Below are 21,789 nucleotides of genomic sequence, written 5' to 3' on the forward strand. Positions count from 1 at the left end.
TGAAACGGTAAAACAGAAACTTTTTCATTTCGTAGCAAGGAAAAAAAATCCCTTCAAATATACTCTCATATAATTTGCTTAAATCTTGTTTGGACAGCTTGCATAGCTCACAGTCTTGTTCTTATCACTCCCTCCTCTGAATTAGAGCAAGAGCACGAAGATAAATACAATACTGCAATATATGGCTCGATACTGAATAAGATCACTCTGCTGTGACATGCCTCACACTTCAGCTCTACACAATGATACAGTTATCTAAGGTTTGAGGAGACTGAACAGCCTGTAATGTATTAACAAACTTTTCATTTTGGAGATAGTGTCAGGAGCTGAAAAACAACTCCAATTTACCATGCCGCTTTGGTTATTTCCCCTTCAATATGAGGTGTTTTCTCCCCTCTAATTCCCCCACCAGATCTGTTGGAGCAGCAATACACTTGCGAAGGCTGAGCAACATGAACAGAAACCAAGCACTGGGGTTAAGATCTAGTGAAAAAAGCCCAGAGAGGCACTTTTTCTGCAGCTTCAGATATTAACATTATAAAAGAAAACTTGCAGCAACTCCTATTTTAAGTTTCTCAAAGGAGCTTTAAGATCATTTTAAGAAGCCCACTGCCTGTAAGACATCTGGCATCCAGAAAGCAGAACAGTCTCTGGCTGCAGAAGCGCCTTTTTTCTACTCTGAGCCTACATTTAAAGTGTCACTGGCACAGCAAGGACAGGGAGATACACAGAGCTTGGTGGGGTTTTTTGTTGGTGTTTTTTGGGGTTTTTTTTTTGTTTGTTTGTTTGTTTTTTAAACTGACCCAGCTACAAGCCTGGCGCCTGGCTACAGCTTCAACTTCCCCTGAAACCAGTCATGCTTTTGCTTGTGTGGCTGACTGCTGAATTGGCAAAACCCACCTTTGTAAAACCACTTTTGCCATAACACCTTTTTGTGTCTGCATTAAAGAAGCCAAAAGGTAGATAAAGCTTTTGCCAACAATATCTTGGTCTATTGGAACAGATGTTATGAAGTGATAAAATAAACTACCATTTCCTCCGTGTTTTAGCTACCCAACACAAGAACTGAATTTGCTCCTCATGAAGGAACTCAATGGTAGGTGGATAAGCGTGAGAAGAAACGCATCTATGGCTGATTTAGTTCCTCTATAAGCCACAGGATGTGCAGAACTATAAAAAAGTGGGGGAAAAGAAGGTGGAAAAGACATTTCTACAAGGACTGAAAGGATTCCTGGAAAGAAGAGGGGCAATTAACAGACACATGGAAAAGCTCCTCAGTTAGGATATTACTAGCTTCTTTTGTTGTCGTTGGTCACTAGAACTATCTTTACAGTAAGCATTAATAAAAGGAAAGACATAAAAAGATTAAAATCTACATATAGCTGTTCCCTTCCGCTTAGCATGCTTGTTAATCTCACAGGCATTGCTGAAATGAAAAGACAAATACAAGAAAGAAAAGGTGATGAGGAGCGCACACACTTCATTACAAACCGGTACTTGACATTTCTCTTAGTTACAGAAAAGTTTTACGACACCAGTGACTAATATAACTCCCCAATCCTTGGTCAGCTTCAGAAACCCTTGCCATAAGGTCAAGGTCAGGACAATGTTAGTGCCTTAATGAAAAAGGGAATATGGCATATCTAATGATTTGTGTCTGTTTGTTTTTCTCCTTACCTATAATAATGCCACAGTGATTGTTTGCTTTCATTAAGTGATGCTGAGATCTTTACCTGCTGATGGACCCTCACTGCCCACCCCGGGGCACAGCCAGGGACCTGATGGTGGAACTGAGAGATGGATGTTTCATGCTGAAGACCACAAATTTAGGGCTGTCTTCACAGGGAAGTTGAGTGAAGGTGGCAGAATCCTGTTAGCATGCAATTGCATAGTACCTTAGATAACCTACTATTTATGTTAATGTTACCCACCTGAGGGAGGCTCCGCTAATGAATCTATTTTTGTGGTACCATAAAGGTTGAAGTTTAGAGCTAAGTTTAGAGCAGAGACATATAAAAAATGGCAAACCAGGAAATAGCTTAATGAAAGCAGAGAGTAATCACAGCAAATTACAGTGAAATTTCTATGGGATTACATTTTGCATTCCCCAAACAAGCAGAGGAATTAATCTCACTTAGCATCGTTCCATTTTGCTGAGAATTCACTGTAAAGATATGCTACATAATTAACATAATGCAATACCATAAAAGTTGTCTTGAATGTTACAGTCTAAGATGCTTTTCAAAATGTTCAGGTTTCTTCCCACTGCAGTCCATGGAAAAATAGCAAGATATGCCCCAAAAAACCATACAGGAAAAAATAAAAAGTAATATTAGGAGGAATACAAGACACATGTTTTATTTTGTGGCTGGTAACAATGAGGTAGGTCCCTTTCTAAACTCCAACATTTAGAAACCAACCAGCAGTGGATGTGGTAGGGCAGTTCACCCCAGGAGAAGAAAACTGGTATTCCTGGTGTGCTTCCAAAAATCACTGCAGAATTTGACCTCTCCCCATTGGCAAACCCAGGTTTTGCACAAGGAGCATCTAGGAAATCCCCTGTGGTCGGCATCTCACCTAGCTAGCTCGAACCTCCTCTGAAAGTGCGTATACAGTTTGCATATACATGTACAGTACATATACCTTCCTCTCCCATGCTTCAGATTACCTTTCTTTCATCCAGGCTTTACAGCCCACAGTCCAGTAATAAAAACAAAAGCAATTTCACATCCCTTTTTACCATATGTAGTGATTTTCTCTGCTTTTCAACGAGTCTCCAACATAAGAAGTTGGGAACTTCTGACCTCATTCCGTTACTATTGCACAGCTCTGGATGGTTAGTTTAGCAATAAAAACATGTTGACTTTTGGGAAACAGTGTCACTGCAAATCTCTCAAAGCTAATTCTTGATGACAGCCACTGTAAATATACTGCAACATGCACAGAGCCACAGCCTGGCTGCATTAAAGGCAACACAAGTTTCACCACTAAATTCAGCAGGACCTTGAACTGGTCCATAATGAGTAACATGAAAAAAGATTGAGATCCATAAGACAAAAAAAAGAGGAAAAAGAAGTGTGTGAATGGGATATTGTGTATTAACTGTAAGGAGAGGAAATTCACAAACCAGAAGCATGCCATGTATCAGCTTAAAATGACCTGTGAATACTTTACTTATAAAGTCTATATGATCTGCTACAGAGCAGTTACCCTTTCAAATGAGAGTATTTTGCAATAGAAAAAGCCCCTAATATTTAGCTTTTCATAAGTTTATAGAAATGGATAGAAATGGGCCAACAAGATTAAAGACCTCATGACTTTATAGTTTAATACTGTTAAAATTTACTTACCAGTGCTTTGGTGTTTTAACCCCAATCTATTCCCTCAAATTTTTATATTTTCTACAGCACTAAGTCACAGAGTTGTGCTGTTCTCCCCACTCAGCAAGCTTGGAGGGAGGAATAGGAAAACATACCCAATCTGTCTGAAAGGTAGCAGGACAAAGATTGTAAAACAAGTGGTAAGAACTGACCCACGTTTTCCTAAAAATTAATGGTGTGCCTTCTTAAAGCACGCTAGATAGAAATGTGGCTCCTGTATTTTCATCTACAAAATACCAAACAAAGCTAAAATGTACAGTATGTTTTTCAGGGCAACCAAAGTCTGCTTTCCACACCTGTGCTGGATGCAGTTGTGCTGGCTCAAAGGGCAGTGTGTACATAGTGGCCATTTTTCCATGCACCCCAGCTGGAGAGGAAGAGATATTCTGAACAGCTTCCCAGGCAATATCTGGATGTGAAGTATTTCTAGGCACAATCCTAACACTGTTACCGTAGCAAATCCACACTTATCATTTGGTTCAATGCCTAAAACAAATTCTGAGACTACTGATTTAAAACCAGGTCATCTCATACTGATACCATCCCTGTGCATTCATGGGTTGGCTTTCCACAGGTCAATAGATTCCAAACTACTTTTGAACTGAACACCAGCTTTGCCCTGTGGCACAAAGTATTTTAAAACTCAAACCATACAAGACACAGGGTAAGAGCTCAGCCTTCTGCAAAGGTCAGCTCAAATGCAGCGTTACAAATAAAGAACATGCTCCCAGGTGCAGCAGGGACACCACCTCATGCTCCAGACTATGCCCAGCTTCTGCAGTCAGGCACAGCAGAGGGGTGGACCATGGACCAAGTAACTGGTTACTTCCCAGGCTGCGAGTAGGAAGGTGACATCTCCTATACATGAACAGGAGACATAACAGCAGGGGAGCTCGAGGCTGGTGTCAGTTTTTGTGACTCATGCCCACGCCTGAATGTGACAGATAATCTGAGACTTTTCATCTCCCAGGAAAGTCTTTGCTAATTGGCATACAGATGCAAAGACTCAGAGGATCTTCTATTTTTTTTGTTGGTTTTGGGGGTTTTTTTAAAGCACAAAAACTGGCATGTTAAGAAAAGAAAGGTCTTCACAGAAAGCTAAATCAAATCCCATAACCTCATTTAGCCTCTCCACTTCCAGACAAGTCTGAATTCAGAAACAAAGAGCAAGAAAAAAAGAAAGAGCTTAGAAATGAAAATAAGAATGTTTTCATTACCTTTTCTGCAAGCCAGCCTAGATGTCTAATCTCTCGACTTCCAGCAACGCCTGTTTTACCCAGCTGGTCTCTGACCTCTGCAATCACCCTGGGGATGAGCTCATTGACACTGGAGTGAATGGCATTGAACCAGGCCTGGGCTGTAGCTGAATCCTTACTCCTGAGCACCACGGTGTGCTTGGCATCAGGTGAATGAACTTCAATAAGTCTAGAAAAACGGGGGAGGCGGGAAACATTATGTTCACTCAGATACCATTAGGCAGCTAAGTTTATTACCTTGCTTAGTGTTAGCAACTAGTTAAAAAGATGCTAATATCAAGACCTAGCATTAAAAACTTACCTTTACAACATCTGAATAGAGTAGGATCATCTTAACTGAAGCATGGTCTGTACTGGCATTACAGTAAAAGCCTAGAGAAGGCAATGTGTCAGAGCTGATGCAACCCACATCTAGTGTGTCAATAGGAGATTCAAATATAAAGACAAGAGGAACATTCATCAACACAGCAACCACCCAAAACTGCATGGGAGATGACTGCAGAGAAGCTGCTGCCTTCCTTAGCTGGTATCATGACACACCCGGAGTTGCCCAGTGTGTTTATTTTACACATAGAGCTAAATGAAAACCACCCTTATTCCAAATGGAGGAGTTTTCTTAGGACTGTGCTGTGGTTTCAATGATAACACTAAGCGTCAATCAGAAACCCACCACAGTTGGCCTTCTCCAGGGGTTACCAACATCCTCAGTTCTTCATTTAGACCTTGCTAACAGTGTCAGCAAGAAAGCGCTAACCACAACTGTATGATTGCTGCTGGCAGGCATCTTTTACAGTTTTCTAAACTCCTGTGGAGAGATATTAAAAAAAAACAAAAAAAACCAAACACCAAACATGCTTACTAGACCATCATGTGGGCTTCCACCTCACCACTGTGGTCTGAAAAGCAGAAACAAATCTAGTTTTCAGGAAAATTAATCCTGTCCATCACAGTTATGGGATCTGTGCCAACACCTTTGCTAATAACGACAACAAAAATGCTTTGAGAGGCAACTGCAGCTATTTCAGCTCTGTTCTCAGTGAAGTTATCAGTTATTAGTGGGGCTTTATGTGCTCTTTATAGCTTTGTGGGACACTTTTACTTAAACATTTGTTAAATAACCCACAAAGTAATAGTCTGGTTTATCTTTATGTAGCAATTATAAAACTAAGCTCTGGCCATTGCCTGTCACTCAACTCCATATCACATTTGTGCTTTTTCATGATAAATGTACAGTGACTGCCCCTGAACGTTACCCACACAAATTTGACCTGGGATCTGAGCCTAAGCACGTATTTCTGTTCTGTGTACTGCTGCCCAATCTTTGGGACACACAACTCCTTTCTGTAGCAGAAAAGTAATTAGTTCAGTGGAATTTATTCAGGTTGAGGTTCAAAACAGTACTGTAATACAAATATTTGTTATGCAATTACAACATCCTGCAATTTGGAGCTTAACTAACAATTAAGAGGTTTTAATTAATTGGTTAAACCAGAACAGAATCTAGAACAGAGGGCAACTCAATCTGCGTAGCTCTCTGGGGCTCAGAGAGTGAGGACTGCTGGTCTCATGTTTGTCCATTTTGGGAAGGGGAGGTCTCCACATAGACACTGCTCTAAAGATAGAAAAGGTCATGATTTTCCAAACTCAGCAGCTGAACTGTTCAGGGTCCTAAATCACTGTTTGGATAGCTTAAAAAGTGGGTTGATTTTTCAGAAAGCGCTGAGCCAACACAATAATGCATGTTTCCTCAGTAAAGCTGCTGGAGCCCAAGACTTTCTGAAAATAAAGGTTCTTATTTAGCTGCTTCAGGATGCACCAAGGATTCAATTTCAGGTACCAAAAGAAAAATTTCTTGTCAGATAATGCAGGTCTCGTGGATAAGAAAACTGAGTGTGTAGATAGGCACGTTCCCAATCACACTCTCATTTGTTCTGATGACCATCTCCCTGATGGTTATGATTTAGTCATTTGTGCCCAATGATCATTACAACCATGCACAGCTACCACACCCTGGTCTGTCTTTCCATCAGAAACACTGCTCTCGCACTGCCATATGAACTTGAGTTTGAACTTGCTCCTGTAGGCAGCTATCACTGGAAGCAAACTATACAGACTTGGATTTTCAAAGTACATTGTGGAAATAAGTGAACCGTTGCTTATTACTTACAGAGAACTTTCTGGCACGAGATCTCACACAATTTTACAAATGAGGTCAGTGACAGCATCCCCATTTGACTGCCGAAAAGTGGAAAGGTGCATAACCTAGACAAGGCGGGGAACAAGCCAGTAGCAGCACTCAGGATTTTCTGCACTCTACCTCCCATTTTTATATTTCTTTTAAAGACAAAAATTATTTGGACAGCATAGCAGTATTGTGCTGGGTTTGAAAAATGTTAAAGCACCGCATGGATTGTGTGAAACAATGCTTTTTACAAAGCCTGTGGTTTCTACAAGGGAACTCCCACCCCCTCGTGGGGTAAGCAAAGTGCTGAACAAGGACCATAAAGACTCAGAAGAATGTGCTGCTTTTTCAGTTGCAAAGGATCAGCAGCAAACTTGTTAATTTCTTTTAAAGTTAGAGTTGTAGCAGGCTTTGGTTTAAAAATAAATTATCCATAGCTGAAAGAGCTTCCAAACTCTCTTCCCCCCAATTTGGAAAGCACTTAAATTCTTAAAGCAACTGGATTAACATACAAACAAGTATTTTGTTACTTGGGCCTTCAAAGTGTATTTCCATTGCTGGTGGCTTTTTAAGTATTTGTACAAGAGTTCTGCCCCCTAAAATAACAGACATTTAGACAGCTCTCAATTCTGTTTCAGGGGTTCTAAACTACTCATATTCTAATATATACACAGTCAACTGATATGTCAACGTATAAATTCTAGTATATATGCGCACACACACACACTGAGCCATACTTGCAAAAATACTCTTAAAAATATCATCCCTCAGTGACTTCTAATGGGGCTATTTTGGGGACTGCTTGTCAGTCATCAAAGTTTGATGGTAATGCACTAACAGCTGCTTTAGAAAGTTTACCTAGTTCCCTGAGCTGAGTGACAGGAATATTGGACAATACATGCTACACTTCTCAAAAGTGAGTTCAAAATAGGAATAAATGCTGCTTTGACAGCCCTGAAACTGAATCCTTTTATCCACAGCACTGGTCTAGCCTGAGGAATAGGTCTGCAAGCATCATTCCTGTGCAAGCTGCTAGGTAGGGCACCTTTTTTATTCATGCCTTAAGGACAAACGTCTAAATCCTCAATTGTCTGAACTCTGCTACTGGCTATTGCTATATGACCTGGGCCCTAAACTATCCTTATGAAACTGTGCTTGCATATTTCCACTAAAGGTCCAGGACTCCTGTCTGCAGTCAGATGGGCTGAATATAGTAAGAGAAGCTTAAAATCTTCCTAGAAACCCATGGACTCTGACCGCAATCAGATGCTGAAAGCACTGCATCCCTATAAACTCTTCCCTTTTCTGTCTTTCAGCCTACACTGCTTTGATTCACCAGTCCATCTGGATGATGTGTTTTGTGTAACAGATGACTGATGGCATTTCCATATTTTTTTGAAAAGTAAAAAAAAAATACCAGTGACCTTAAAGTCCAACACCAAAGCACTTAAATGTTTCCAGCAGTCCAACCATTGTAGCTTTGATTTGTTCCTTGGCTAAACTGACCCCCGCTTACTGACTTCTGTTTATCTGCAGTTCAGTGATAAAGTTCCCTTAATTCCCCACTGAATTGAAATATTTAGGGCAATGCCACAGCTGTGTTTATTCTCACACTCCACCACAGTTATGTAAATACTGCATATGGAGCTGTTTCTGATAAAGCCCACACCAACCCAAAGGAATTATATGTAAGCTCTAGATGGCTGCCAAGATGCGCGGCATCTCTCCAGCTTGGCACTGCATATGAATGATATCACATTTTCTCAGAGATCATTTGGCAAACCTTATAATAAAAGAGTAATTTTCTCTCTCCTTCTCAAAGAGTCCCACTGAGCTGAGGAGTGTTTCCAGCATCCCCTCCTCCACCCACAGAAGACAGGGGTGACACAAACCCCAGTGCCTCAAAATGCTGTAACCTTGCACATAAGAGGCCAAAACTCCCTCCCTTGCTACATCATCCAGAGTTTTCACTTTACAGAGGATCAGAAGAAGCTGAAAGCAAATGTTTGATAGACCATACTCATTCCACATTTGATAAGGCCTCTTTCTGTAGGAGTGTTTATTATCCAAGAAATACCTTTTATCAAATCTATTGAAAGCACTTCTCCCACCAGCATTGGCTCAGGACCAAATCAGGCACTGATTTACACTTTATGCTTCTTCCCAGGTCAGATTATGCATTCAGTAACTGATTAAAGTGTGGAGTAAATCCCTTGAAGTTAATGATAAGCTGGAGCCAGATTTATTTGAGTCCATCACACTACTTTGATTTCACACCGGCATAGCCAGGAACAGAACACTTTGCCACTGACTCTGCAAACTTAAAAAGGGATCAAGGGCCAAACTGCTCACTCCATCTCCTCCATTATTGTCTGCACATGAAAGCAAGGTAAATAATTTTGTTGATTTCTGAATGTACAAACACAGGAAACTTTCTAGCATAAGGATGGATTTAGAGGAACACAATCAGAGAGTATATTTAAATAGTTGTAGGTTTTTTCATAAAATAAGTAAAAAACCCTGTTAAGGTTCTTTTTCAGTTCTACATCCAGCATCAGGGGATGAACCAGGAATAAAATACATTAAAATTAAGCAATGGAAACTTTGGGTTTAGTCTGCAAGGAAAATATTCCACAGAGAGACTCTTAGGCTTGCAACAAATTCGCCAGCATACACTGAAAAAGCATCTTCATTTGACGCACCTAAATGGTGGTGAAAGCAATTTTACTGAGTGAGGGCTATTTGGAAATCAAGTGGAATTTTTCTCTGTGAATGTCTCTCAGTCCCCTCACCGTCACAAGGATATCCATTGTATTAACAGTCACTTGCTGACTTTCAACTTACAGTGGTAGAAACAATGTAGATGATACTCATTTCTTAGGAACTGGACTAGACTGATGTCCAAACACAGAGGGTATAGATATAACTAATGAGCTGTCACGATTTAATTTCTATTTGCCACCAGCTGGGCTTTAATCATGTATCAGTGGAATCGCACTGCATGCAAGTAAGGAAAGGATATGGTTCTGTAACAGACTTGCTCATATCACTGTGTGCTGACACCAACCGATCTGCAGAGCACATCACACACTGCCTTCTCTACCCAGAACAACTACAGAAGTCATTTACTAGTTTTTAAATGTCCATGGGTGTTAAGGAGAAGAACTCTTTCCCTGCATTGCCCAAAAGACCTCTTAACCTTTTCCTTCTTTAACTTTTCTTTTAGATTCTGGTTGTAATAATGCTGAATACTGGTAATACAGGAATACCCAGTCCAGACTTCTTCACATTGAATTCAACACCAAACAATGGCAAAAATGCTGTTTCAAGGAGTAGTGGGGTCAGTTACTTGGGAAAAAAAACTAATTTCAGAAGCATGGTAGGAATTTGATTTAACCTTTAAAAGATGATGCCCAAAACTTTAGGACCAGAAGATGTGATTGGTGTGGTCAATACATAGTTCCCTAAAGCAACCGGGGAAAGTGTATTAATGCTGGGGAAAAAAAAAAAAAAAAATGTTTCGGCCACAAAAGCTGCACCTCTAGCAAAGCCACAGCCAACCTCAAAGAGCCTTCTGCAGCAAAGCAAACCTTCTGTAGCCAGAGCTGTGTCTGGGCTAAACAAAGAGCACTTGACCAGCTGGTAATAGTGGTAAATGACCCCTTCAGACTGAGACGAAGGTGGAGAGTCTCATGCTACTGCACAAATAAAAGAGATCATGGTCTTGAAGAAGAATTATATGTCTTCCAAGAAGAAACACCACTGTTGCTGGTAGGCAGTGCTGCAGTAAGACTTGGGAAAGAAGGGGACATGATCTGCGAGCATGGATGAAAACTAATAGAGAAATGGGACAAATGAACAGGGCTGCTGATAGATGAGCTCTGTCTTGCAGATAAATCGTCATGAGAGAAAATCTCTCTGGAAGAGACAAACAGCAGGTCCACCTCATCTAGCAGAACGTGTCTCAATGTCTCTTTATTTTATACATCTACTTTTTGGCTTCCATGCAAGAAATCCAAGGGATCACTGCTTAGTTGCCAAGTGAAGCAAAACAGAAGCCAGACTGTTCAACAACCACGACAACAAAACCACAGATTTGCTCTGGATCAATTATTGGCCTCTGAGTAATGGGAAGAGAGCACCACCTGGGAGCCAGCCTCCCCAAGACAGTGCCAGCCTCTTCAGGGACAGTGGGCATGGGCCACCTCCCAGCACTTTCAGTACTGGTGGTAAACTCATCTTCCCATTGAATAGACTCAGAGATCAATGGAAAAAGCTGCATATAAATGACAAGGAGAAGTAACAACTTCAGCATAACTTTGCCTTATTCCTACTACAGGAAGACAGGAATTTCCATCAGCAGAAACACATATGAAAGCTAGAAGTGACCACAGGGTATTAAAATAGCAATGTCTGCACGTACAGCTTAAACACTGAAGCCCAGCCTCAGCCCCTACCAACACTGAGCTGGGGCACCTATGATGGCAACCCACCCCCAGAGGCTTAAACTGTGGCTGCAGTTTGCAATTTGCTGCCATACAAGTGACTACACAAGGTGCAGGAGGGACCAGCTTCAAATACACCAGCTGAAAATCCTGCTCATTGACTAACAGCAGGTCAGGCCAGATTAGAGCTGTAAGACTGAAATCCAATTTGCAGACCCACTGATAAGCAAGGGAAAGCCCAGCATTAAGCACAGAACAGCCAGGCAGGAAAAAGGGTATTGAGGTTGTCACTGGCTCCACGCCATAACATGAAGACTGTGGGGACGAGGAGCATGGCAGGAAACTGAAACCCTTCCGTATCAACTTTCCTCATTTGGCAGATCTCAGGGGTGTTAAAATTGCTCTCCAATATTATTTAGCAGCAGTTTGGATGTCAGTATTTACATACCTTTACATACAAACACACATAAAACATGATTAACTGTTTGCCCTCCTCTTTCCTGCCCTGCAGCACTTACACAGCTCTTGCTTTCCCTTTAATCTGCAACACATTTCTTGGAGCATTTATCTTTCTCCACCTCTTCAGTGCTTTAATTTTTCTCATTCTTGCAAAAATGTTCACTAAATAGTGTCTGCTGCAATTTTCACTCTCTTGGTTGTTTGCTCCATCTTGTTAGCTGGCTTCTTTCTTCCATCACCTTTTCTAATTCTTTCTCCTCTCTCCCCTCCATATGTTTCTCAAAGCAGTTTTTTCTTCTTGTTCACTGATTCATTTCCAATTCCTTTGCTCTTATTTCTATTCTTCAGTTGAAGCTGGTTGGAAAAATCAAAATGCTTTGACTTTTTAAAAATTCCCTTAACTGAAGCAGTGGCTGAAAAAAAACCCCAACATACAACAAAAATCCCACCAGCATATCTTATTTTTCTCCATTAACTCATTATTTAAATATTTTCACAGAAAAGAAAGACAAGTTAAAAGTTTCTTAACCAAAAATCCAGCTGAAAGTGTTCTGCCACCCTTGGTTACTGCCACCTCCACACCACACACATCCTTCCTCACCACCCACTCACCATGACACATTTTATTCCTGTCAGGTCACGTTTGGCCTTGTTCACACATAGATAGACACACTAAGTTTTATTTACACTCACATATCTGCATGGATGTGCAGACACTTTTCTTGAGTAACACGTGCAGGAGATTTGCCCATTTGTATTCGATTTGTGCTTGAGACAGGAAGGACACCAGGAGCTCCCTTGTCCAGCCCAGAAGGAGAGAAAGCCACATCTTATTATGTCAGGAAAAAAGATGCAACTTGTTTTTCAAGAAAAGGAGATGTGACTAATCCCAGATTCACAAGAACCTGCACGGATTGAAGGTCAATTACAACATAACTATCCAGTTCTACACTGGTATCTCAAACACCCTGAAGAAAAACTCTGTCCCCAAATCCTGGCACATACCCCCAGCAATTCACTTCTCAAACTGTTGCCCAGAGACTACAGCAGGTACTTAGGACATTAGAAAGCTATTTTAACATGATTTAATGGAATAAAAAATAAACCTGAAGTAAACAAAAGTAAATGAACTTCAAAGTTCAACATAGTTTGTTGATGTGTTTGTGTCAGTGAATATGCCTGAGGTTGCTGTGCAGAAAATGGACTTTGAGCTGTTTGGTTGGGGTTTTTTTTCTTCCAAAAAACTTAGCTGGTGATTTGACTCAAAAGAAACCAAAATGCTCTTCTCTACAGAAGGGATGGTCCTACAGGTATGTCTCAGCGGCTTTCCAAGAAGGTTGAGAAGAAACTGAGTTGAAGATATAAGTTAATATGACCCAGAGAAAAACGATGACCTGTTTGGCTGGTGGGGAGTTTCACAGATGATGGAAAATAACTATTCCTAATAATAAAAAACAAAATAAAAACTTCACCCATTCTGCCTAGAGGCTTCAGAGCGTCAGCTCCTACAGGGTTGGAAAACTGCCTCTTATCAAGACAGATAACTGTAGCTTCCAAAATGCACCAGCAATTGCAGAGCTGCCCAAAAAGCAGATGATGTAGATGATAGACTGTTAGACAACCCAGCCTGAACTAATTATTAATTCTAGAAGTTAATGACTGCCCCAAAATTCTGTTATAAGAGAAGAAATACAGTCTTAATGAAAGTCTCTCATCTGACCCCCAGTTCTGAATGCATTGACTGTAGCTACCAAGGAGGGTCCCACAGCCATGAACTCTTAAAGAGGACATGTTAATACATCAAGGAGGACAAAGAGGTCTTTTCCATAGCCCAACCATTCATCCCTCCCATCACTCCACTCCTCACCCCACACCCCAACTTCTTCCCTCTTCTATCCTCAGGGTATTGAAGGGGACACTGCAAATGCCTTGTTAGCTAAATTTCCTAACTTCTCTCAGCTTAAAAAGAGAGAACAGTAGATAAATCTCAAGTGCCACCTACTTGTTCATCCCTTCCAGTAAAGAGCAGATTTTGGGGACAGATTAGCAGCTACAGTAGTATAAACAAACAACTTGACAAGAAACATCCAACTTTACACAAGAGGAGGATTTGGATCCTTAACAGTAAAATAGTTGGGAGCTAAGGTTAAAAACCCATGTTCACCTTGATCTTAAATTCATGACCCTCTGCGGGCAACGATATAAAAGGCAACAGACTGTGCACACTGCAATAGCATAGAACAACAGGGTAGTTTAAGGATGAGGGAAGAGTCAACCAAAGTTTCATCCCGATTATCATAATTTTTGTTCTTTTCTGGATTTGAATTACATCCTTTCAAGTTGCTTTACTTTAATGTTGGGTTGTTGATTTCTTCCCTAGTTTAAGAGTAATCTAAACAGATAATAAACACAGCCCACCAGGAAGAAAAAAAAAAAGGCAAAAAAAATTCTTGATATAAATCAGGATTTTTTACTTTAGCAGGCTCATTGACTTCTTCAAAAGACTTACTGATATTCAAATAGTAGAACATGTCTGTGCCAATAATGATAATTAAGTGCTATATGTCTTTCATCCAAGGATCTCAAGCTGTAGCTTGAGCGAATTTGTAGTGAATTGTAGCGAATTAAGTATGGTCTCTCCATTTCACAGAGATTTTGTCTACAGCCAGAGAGCAGCAAAATAACAGCACAAGGAGGAAGGCACAAATTCCTTGGGAAGGTATGGAGGGGGATTTTTTTATGCTGGTAATGTGCCTATTATATTATCTTTACCTTTGCTCTATCTCCCATGCATATGCAAGTCCTTTCTCTTTCTTTTGCCTACCTACAACACATGGTAACATAAAAAAGACCAAAGTTTCCTAAACCACAGGCCAGTCCTGCTGAATCTGTACTGTCCATTAGGAAGAGAAGATTTCCTCCACCCCTAGAAGCCCTACAGAACCACTGGTGTCCCCAGGGCTGACACAGCTCCAATGTCCATCACCTCCTTATTCCAAGGTCTAGGGCTCAGCCTTTACACAGTACCTCACCCCATCCATGCCAGTGTTGCTGGATGAGCCCCATGTTATCAAACTACTTCTTAAGAGGTAAGAGGCAAAAAGCAAAGGACCTACGCTCCACAGGAGCAGCTATAACTCATTCTCGGTACCATGGTCACTCTGCAGCAGTGCCCTGCCCTCTACAAGCCCCACACCAGGTACGCAACTTGGGCGATTTGCTCCCTCAGCAGCGGGGGAAAAAAACCACCTGGGCTGCAAAGCTGCACACCTAAACCACGCTGCTCTTCAAGGAGAATCCAGCCTTTGCTTTGCATACCCGTGGCTGCTTGCGCCTGGTAACATCAAAGTATGATCCTGTTTACCAACCAAGAAACAGGCAGGGTGGAGGCATGAACCAGCCCACGCTTTCAACAAGACACCCAGACTCTTCTGCACTGCCTAACACTTGCCTCCCTGCCCCCTTGGTTGCCCTTAAATTACACCAGCATGAGCTTGAAGAGGTGCAGGAGGTAAATGTCTGACACTCCTGACTAGAATACGAACACGACTACGATTACAATAGAATAATTGCAGTTGGAAGGAACCTACAACAATCATTGAGTCCAACTGCCTGACCAATTCAGGGCTGACCAAAAGTTAAAGAATGTCATTAAGAGCATTGTCCAAAAGTTGCTTAAACACTGACAGGCTTGCGTCATGGACCACCTCTGTTCCAGTGTTTGACCATGCTCTTGGTACAGAAATGCTTCCTAATGTCAAGTCTGAACATGTCAAGTATTGTAGCCATTTTAAAGAAATGTGCTTTTGATTAGCAGTGAAACTGGGAGTGCTGGCAGGTCCCAAACTACAGGCGATCATCTTCCATAGAGTTTTATTGACAGGGTATGGAGCTTCTGCTAGTACTCCACACACCACCTTTATAAATAATCAACCAGCCTCACAGCTGAAAATACATCAGAAAAATGTTCAAGACAACCATTTTGGACAGTGCTGTCCTATACTAATGTCACAGCTCTCTGACTTCTACTTAAAGATGCTTGTCTTTCATCTTCACACTCTTCTGCTAACTTCTTACATCTGTTATCAAGCATTCAGGGCTCAAGTTTTTTTGGCACAAGGACTGGTTTTCACTACATCATATTAAATTTGTTTTAAACTCAGTTTTTATTTTAAATAATTTTCAACTTTTGTTTTCATGCCTTATTGTAACAAAAGCAAATACATCCAAATTCACCAGAATGTTTTATATTTAAGATTTTGAAGTTTCATTTAAGAAACACACAAAGTATTTCATGCTTACATAAAGTGCATAAATTACATGCTTATACATCCATTAAAATTCAAAATGTTAAATCTCACTGACCCTGTTACTATGCATTACTGACATATTATTAAATAATCTAAGAAAAAATATTAAGAAAAGGATGTGTGGAAAAGGAATCAATTTAGGGAGCGACAGCTTTGCAATAAATCTTGCAAAGACTTCTTTCAGTGAATCAGTACTTCCCAGTGCAGAAAAAAAAATAATATTTAAGCAAAGAAGCAGCTGAAGTCTATAGCTGCCTTTGGAGTAAGCAGGTCTCAGTATGCCTCGCATCCTCCTGTCATCCATGACAGCTCAGGTAATTCCTGGCCACAGCTCAGTCCACAGAACCCAGGAGCAATGCATTCCAGCACAATTATTCTACCACCTTTTAAATGTACCTGCTGAATTTTGTCTTCTGTTCATAATCCTCAATCCAACCCTGAAATGGACAACAGGTGAGAAAAGTTCCTCGTCTGCTTCTCCATGTGTCCTCGGTGTGAAGTCTATGAACTGCTCCTGTACTTGCTGCGGTGCTGCCACTGCGTGCAGTTGCAGCCAGCACCACCCTGCTGGGAATCTCTCCTTGGCTCATTTTTCCTAGCTGCAAAACCAAATCAAACCTTTCCCATCATAGGGCCAAATCCTGCCAACAAGTAACTTGATCCTTAAGATTGGATCCCTACTGAAATTCCCTGTAAGGATCACATTGCTCTGGACTCCTGTCACCAGAAAAACGTGATCTGTGCACACTAACTGCTGTCAGGATCAGGCTCATACCTCCTGGGTTTGGCTGAATGAAATGCAAGCCGGGTTTTACAGTGATTTCAAAAGCAGATGAGAAAACATTTTTACTCCATGCAGCATGGCCTCATTCCTCCAGGGAATGTCATGTCTCCTGTGCTGTGTACAAAAGTAGCTTTGTATTATGTCCCAAGACTTTAAAAGCACCAACAGAACAAATTTCACCTCAGAAACCTACTTTGTTTGGGGTTTTGTCTCCTATTCCTTAATATAATCACCAGAAATTGATGAAAAGCTTTTTATACTGCAGTAAGATTTACTGCTTACTGGTATTACTAGCTGTGACCCTTCCCACATGTCTCTTCATTGGGAGGGGCCTGACATTAACCCTTAATGCTGCCATCAAGGACACATCAATAAAAACACCGGCAAACATCAGATTTAAGTACCAATTATTTTAATCTATTTTCTTCTGGTCTAAAACATAACAATCACCTCTGTCTAGAAGTAAATAACATAGGTACCACTAAGATACAATGCACCTTTTCTCCTTTTCCCATGTTTGTACTACTAAAAAAATTTTCCTGCATTGACTTCTATTAAGGATCTTGGTATCACAGCTTTTTTTATCAGGTAACAGCAAAGACAATTCCCTACCTCCTTCAGAATGAACCCAGAGGCAGGTTAGATAAAGGAGACATCTGAGAACCGTTGGGTCTAAAATCACCAAACTTCACTCCTGTTCTGAAATAACAGGTTCACCAAACCATCTGTCAGTAGACACAGACTTAGGAATCTCTTAACTGGGGCCAGTCTTTAACAGAAAGCAGTAAGCCAATGCAGGGCTACCAGCTCTAGTGGGAAAACCGTATGTGTAACTTCCTCCATGCCTGTGAAATTCATATTTAATCCCAGCTTTCTAAGAACTGGAGATGATTCAGTGCCAAGAAGCAGGTATTTCCTTCTGGGTCCTTTAACATAGGTATCTTCTTATGTTGAACATCAAACTTGTTCAGCCTGGTCCCACAACCCTGATATGATGTGATCTCTAGCCAGCACTGGATAAATATCTGCACTAGAAAACTCATGCTTTCCATGTCTACGCTTGGTCTTAGATGAAAATTAGCTCAGCTATAATCCAAAGGAGCCCTTTTATGGGCTGCATATGCTTTGGCAGCCTGCCAGCAGTACTCTTCTAAAGCCATCCAGCAAAGTGACACCATCGGTTATAAGAGCTATGTGTGTCAGGTCACTGGGTTATGAAACAGAAGTGTCACAAGCATGTGAGGACATGGTTTGGGCTCTACTGTGAACAAAAAATCAAATTATTTTTGTGGAATAAGATTACTACCTTGGGATATATTCCAGTGGGAAAAGGTCACTGCATTGTAATAGCACTTCTACTGGGAAACAGGAGTTCCAGTATTCTTAATTGTTAAAAATTCCTGTAATAGGTGAAGATGTAAATCAATGGGATGCTACTGTTATACTGCAGCTAGCATGATGGTGAGGTACTGTGTGTTTGGATGGAAAAATCCAGCTCAGACTGTACATTGCACTGTGTTGGCCTATAGTAATAATCATAAATCACTCTTTCCACAGGAAATGACAGCAACACAAAATGAAAACCATGAAAATAAGCAGTATGACTCTCCCACGCGTTACTTCCTAGTAACACCTAAGAACACACACATTTGTAGCACACTTTGAAAAAGTCAGTTCTATCACAGAAGTATCAGGAACAATGAGTGTGTATCCCTCTGAATCAGTCCTCCTGGCATTCAAACAAAACTGAGGACCAGGAGAGTGACAGAAGCTGGGAACTATAGTACAGTCAAAAAAAAAAAAAAAAAAAAAAAAAAAAAAAGAATTAAGCCAACATGTGTAAAGCATCGTTACACTGTGCTGATTCAAACAATGCAACCTGCATGGGTATTTTTAAAATACACTCTATGGCAGAAAGAACAACAAACTCTCAGCTCTCAAACCCCAGTATCTTAAACTATACAGGTATATGTGAGAAAAAAAAAAAAGTGCCCAAGATCAATAACCACCTTGATTTAAACTTGAGAAACACTGCTAGGGTAATTGCTGTTTCATAACTGCACTTCTGTAGTGGTCAGTTATCACTGACTATGGTGGTAACCACTTGGTGAGAAAAAGAGAAAAAGCAAAGTAATACTAAACAGTAAAGCATAAGGGGAAAAAACCCCACAACAAAACAATAAACATTAAAAGAAGGTCAGGCGAATATAAAAAAGAAAGAAGGAAAATTACACAGATACTGATAAAGGTTTGGAATTGCTCAAGAGATTACAGGCAGTCCATCATCCCCAAACCCCCTTCTGCTCTCCCCTCTTCTCCTTATCCTTCTCTGCAAATGAAAATGTAACTTTTATTTATGCCTATACATAAGTGCTGAGAATCAAAGGCATTACACACAGTTTTTGGGCAAGCCACCACATTGCAGAAAAACAAAAAGGCCATTATTTGGATGGAGAAATCAGTCTGTGTTACTGACTTGACTGGCCCCTTTTTTATTAGCAGCTGTTAAAGCAAGGATGAGAGTGTGTTGGGGTGGTGCAGCTGTTCTACATATGTTATAAATAAGGGTTGGTAAAAGCTCATCCTATTTTTAACATCATGAAATAAACCAAGAAGTCACAGAAATTCCCCATTAATGCCTTGTAAGTGGAACTTTTCTCCTATTCTTGACTTTAATGCCCAAAACTGAATGACAAAACAGGCTATTCTTAAAATAATATTCATTAAAAAAAGAAAAGAAAATGCAATTTAGTGGAATTAGACCAAGCCAGCCTGGATAATATAACCAATTAGTGTGTACAGTGTCTTTTCCTTCAAAAGCAGACACTTAATCAGGATGAAAACAAACCCCTGAGATTCCATTTCTAATAAAAATGTTGGATTACCACACCAAAGAGTTTCTCTAGCACAACCAAAAGCTGAACCCAGCACCACACAGCTCAGACACCACCACCCACCCTTCCCAAACTGGTGCTCGCTTGCTCCTCACTGGGTTGCTGTGTGCGGCCAGAGCCCATTGCCAGCTCCTGGTCATCAACCCCAAGCTGAAAAGGTCAACGACAATTCAACACGAAGGCAAAAACCAAGCCCCAGGCAAATCCCCCACTCACCTGTTTTCGGGGTCTGACACAGACATGTTGCGCGTCACGTAGCACATCTTGAGCGGTATTGTCTTCTTGTCTCTGTGGAAGGAGAGCGAGAGCTGCGACAGTGGGTCAGCAGAGCCACAACCCAAGCGGGGAGATTCGGGGGGAGGCGTCTCCCACCCAATTTCTGAAACAGGGGAGCCTTTCTTCACATAGGGGGTTGCTTCTCTCATGTATTTCACTATGGAAAAGAAAAAAGAAAGAAAAAGGAAAATAATTAAATAAATGGATATTCAGTAGTTGCATCCCATGTGAGTTCTCTGAACTGGTATCAACCCTCAGCGCACCTTATTATTTCTACTTGTGCAGCATCATGGCATTGGAAACTGTGCAAATACGGAAGATTGAGATCTGACTGCTGCTAATCTCAGTATGGCAATGAGTAAAACAAGGGAAAAGAACAGAACAGGCGAAATAAGAACACATAGATAGTGTAGGACTGGGAGAGCCATGCAACCTCTACTTGACAGGCTATAAATCCTCATGCAGCAATTCCTATGTACTGAAGCTGTGAGCTGGCTAAGATATAGGGTATTTTTAAAGAAAGACATTCAATCAAGTGACAGTGAATCTATTATTCCCCTACCTAAAATGCTCCAGCAATACTCCCAGTGCTGCAAACTCACATCTCGCTTCCTGTTCACGCCTGTCAGTGTCCTGCCACTGATCTCAACAGCTGTTTCTGCTTGCTGAGAAGATCTTTTAGCTGATCTACTTGTACATATATATATATATATATATATAGAGAGAGAGAGAGAGAGAGAGAGTGTAAACAAACCCCTTTCACCTCTTACCCTTCTCTTGAGGAAATACAATTGAGTTTTAGCTTTTTGTGAGAGTGGAGGTGCCAGATTAGATCTCAGTCTCTTCCAATGTTTTTGTCCAGTATGGATAGGAAAAGTAAATGTGGGATTCCCAAATGATCCTAATGGATTCAAAAATCAATACCTCTTTTACACTTCATATTCCCCTCTATGAAGGCAAATATTGCAACGTTTTCCCTGGTTTTGAATGCTTTTGGCAGTTCAAGATCACTTTTGCTTCTGCTTTTTATGTGCTTGGCAAATCTGCCAGCCAGAGTCTCCTCCTCCTTCACAAACCTGATGGAGCTCAACCACAAAAAGACTTCATGTTTAAGCACCCTGGTTAAACATATACATCCAATGTACACAGCTGTGGCTGCCTAATTGGCTATTGCCGCTTGATTGTACCCATGACTCAAACAGCGATGACATGAACCGAAAGGGCAGGAGCACTATGAACTTATTTGGAGAAGTTATTAAAATGTTGTGAGAGAAGATTTCAAAGAAATGGTGCAGATCATCGTGTTAGCTCAGATGAAGAAGCTGGGAATGAGTGAATAACAAAAAGATGGGTAAATGACAAAAGGGCATTGTGGTGAAGGAGGTTAAATTAGGAAAAGCAGACTGATGTTTTTAAGTTCAAAGTGAAAGCAAGGGAAGTGTATTCAGAGGAGTGGAGAAGAACAACGGTGTATCTGTCAAAGCCACAAATAAGGCAAGAGACACTATTTTCAAGGCACTTCATAACAGCTTTACCAAGAGAGTACAAAACTAGAGTCCAGGTTCTGTAAGCATTTATGGCCATCTCTTCTCCAAAACACCTTAATGCACATCTTGCCATTCTCTCCCTCCTTTTAAAAAAACCTGTTAACTTCAATTATAAGGACTTCTGCACTGAGGTATTTTAAAGAATGTTCTTTGTGAGAAGGATCATTTGTGATTTATCAGAAATGCTGTTCTATCCAACGCTGCTGGTTTGATTTCTTTTCCCATACTATTCTGAGTAATTCTTGAAATTAATTTC

General features: G+C 40.8%; 1 protein-coding gene across 2 annotated transcripts in view; it reads right to left on the reverse strand.

Moving 5' to 3' along the window:
- SNTB1 (syntrophin beta 1) overlaps positions 1-21,789 on the reverse strand; it is a 59,458-nt gene that overhangs the window by 36,874 nt on the left and 795 nt on the right. Inside the window, exons 1-3 of one of the 2 annotated variants that reach the window (XM_026842280.1) lie at positions 20,920-20,941; positions 19,927-20,143; positions 4,598-4,805 (exon numbers count right to left, since the gene is read on the reverse strand). In XM_026842280.1, coding sequence (XP_026698081.1) covers positions 4,598-4,805; positions 19,927-20,143; positions 20,920-20,926 — 432 coding nt within the window. In that variant the 5' untranslated portion in view covers positions 20,927-20,941. Of the gene's footprint in view, positions 1-4,597; positions 4,806-19,926; positions 20,144-20,919; positions 20,942-21,789 lie in introns of those variants that run through there. The other variant, XM_026842281.1, reaches the window with a different exon arrangement.

The sequence above is a fragment of the Athene cunicularia genome (assembly GCF_003259725.1).
Source record: "Athene cunicularia isolate RWA chromosome 2 unlocalized genomic scaffold, athCun1 chr2_part1, whole genome shotgun sequence".
Taxonomy (NCBI): domain Eukaryota; kingdom Metazoa; phylum Chordata; class Aves; order Strigiformes; family Strigidae; genus Athene; species Athene cunicularia.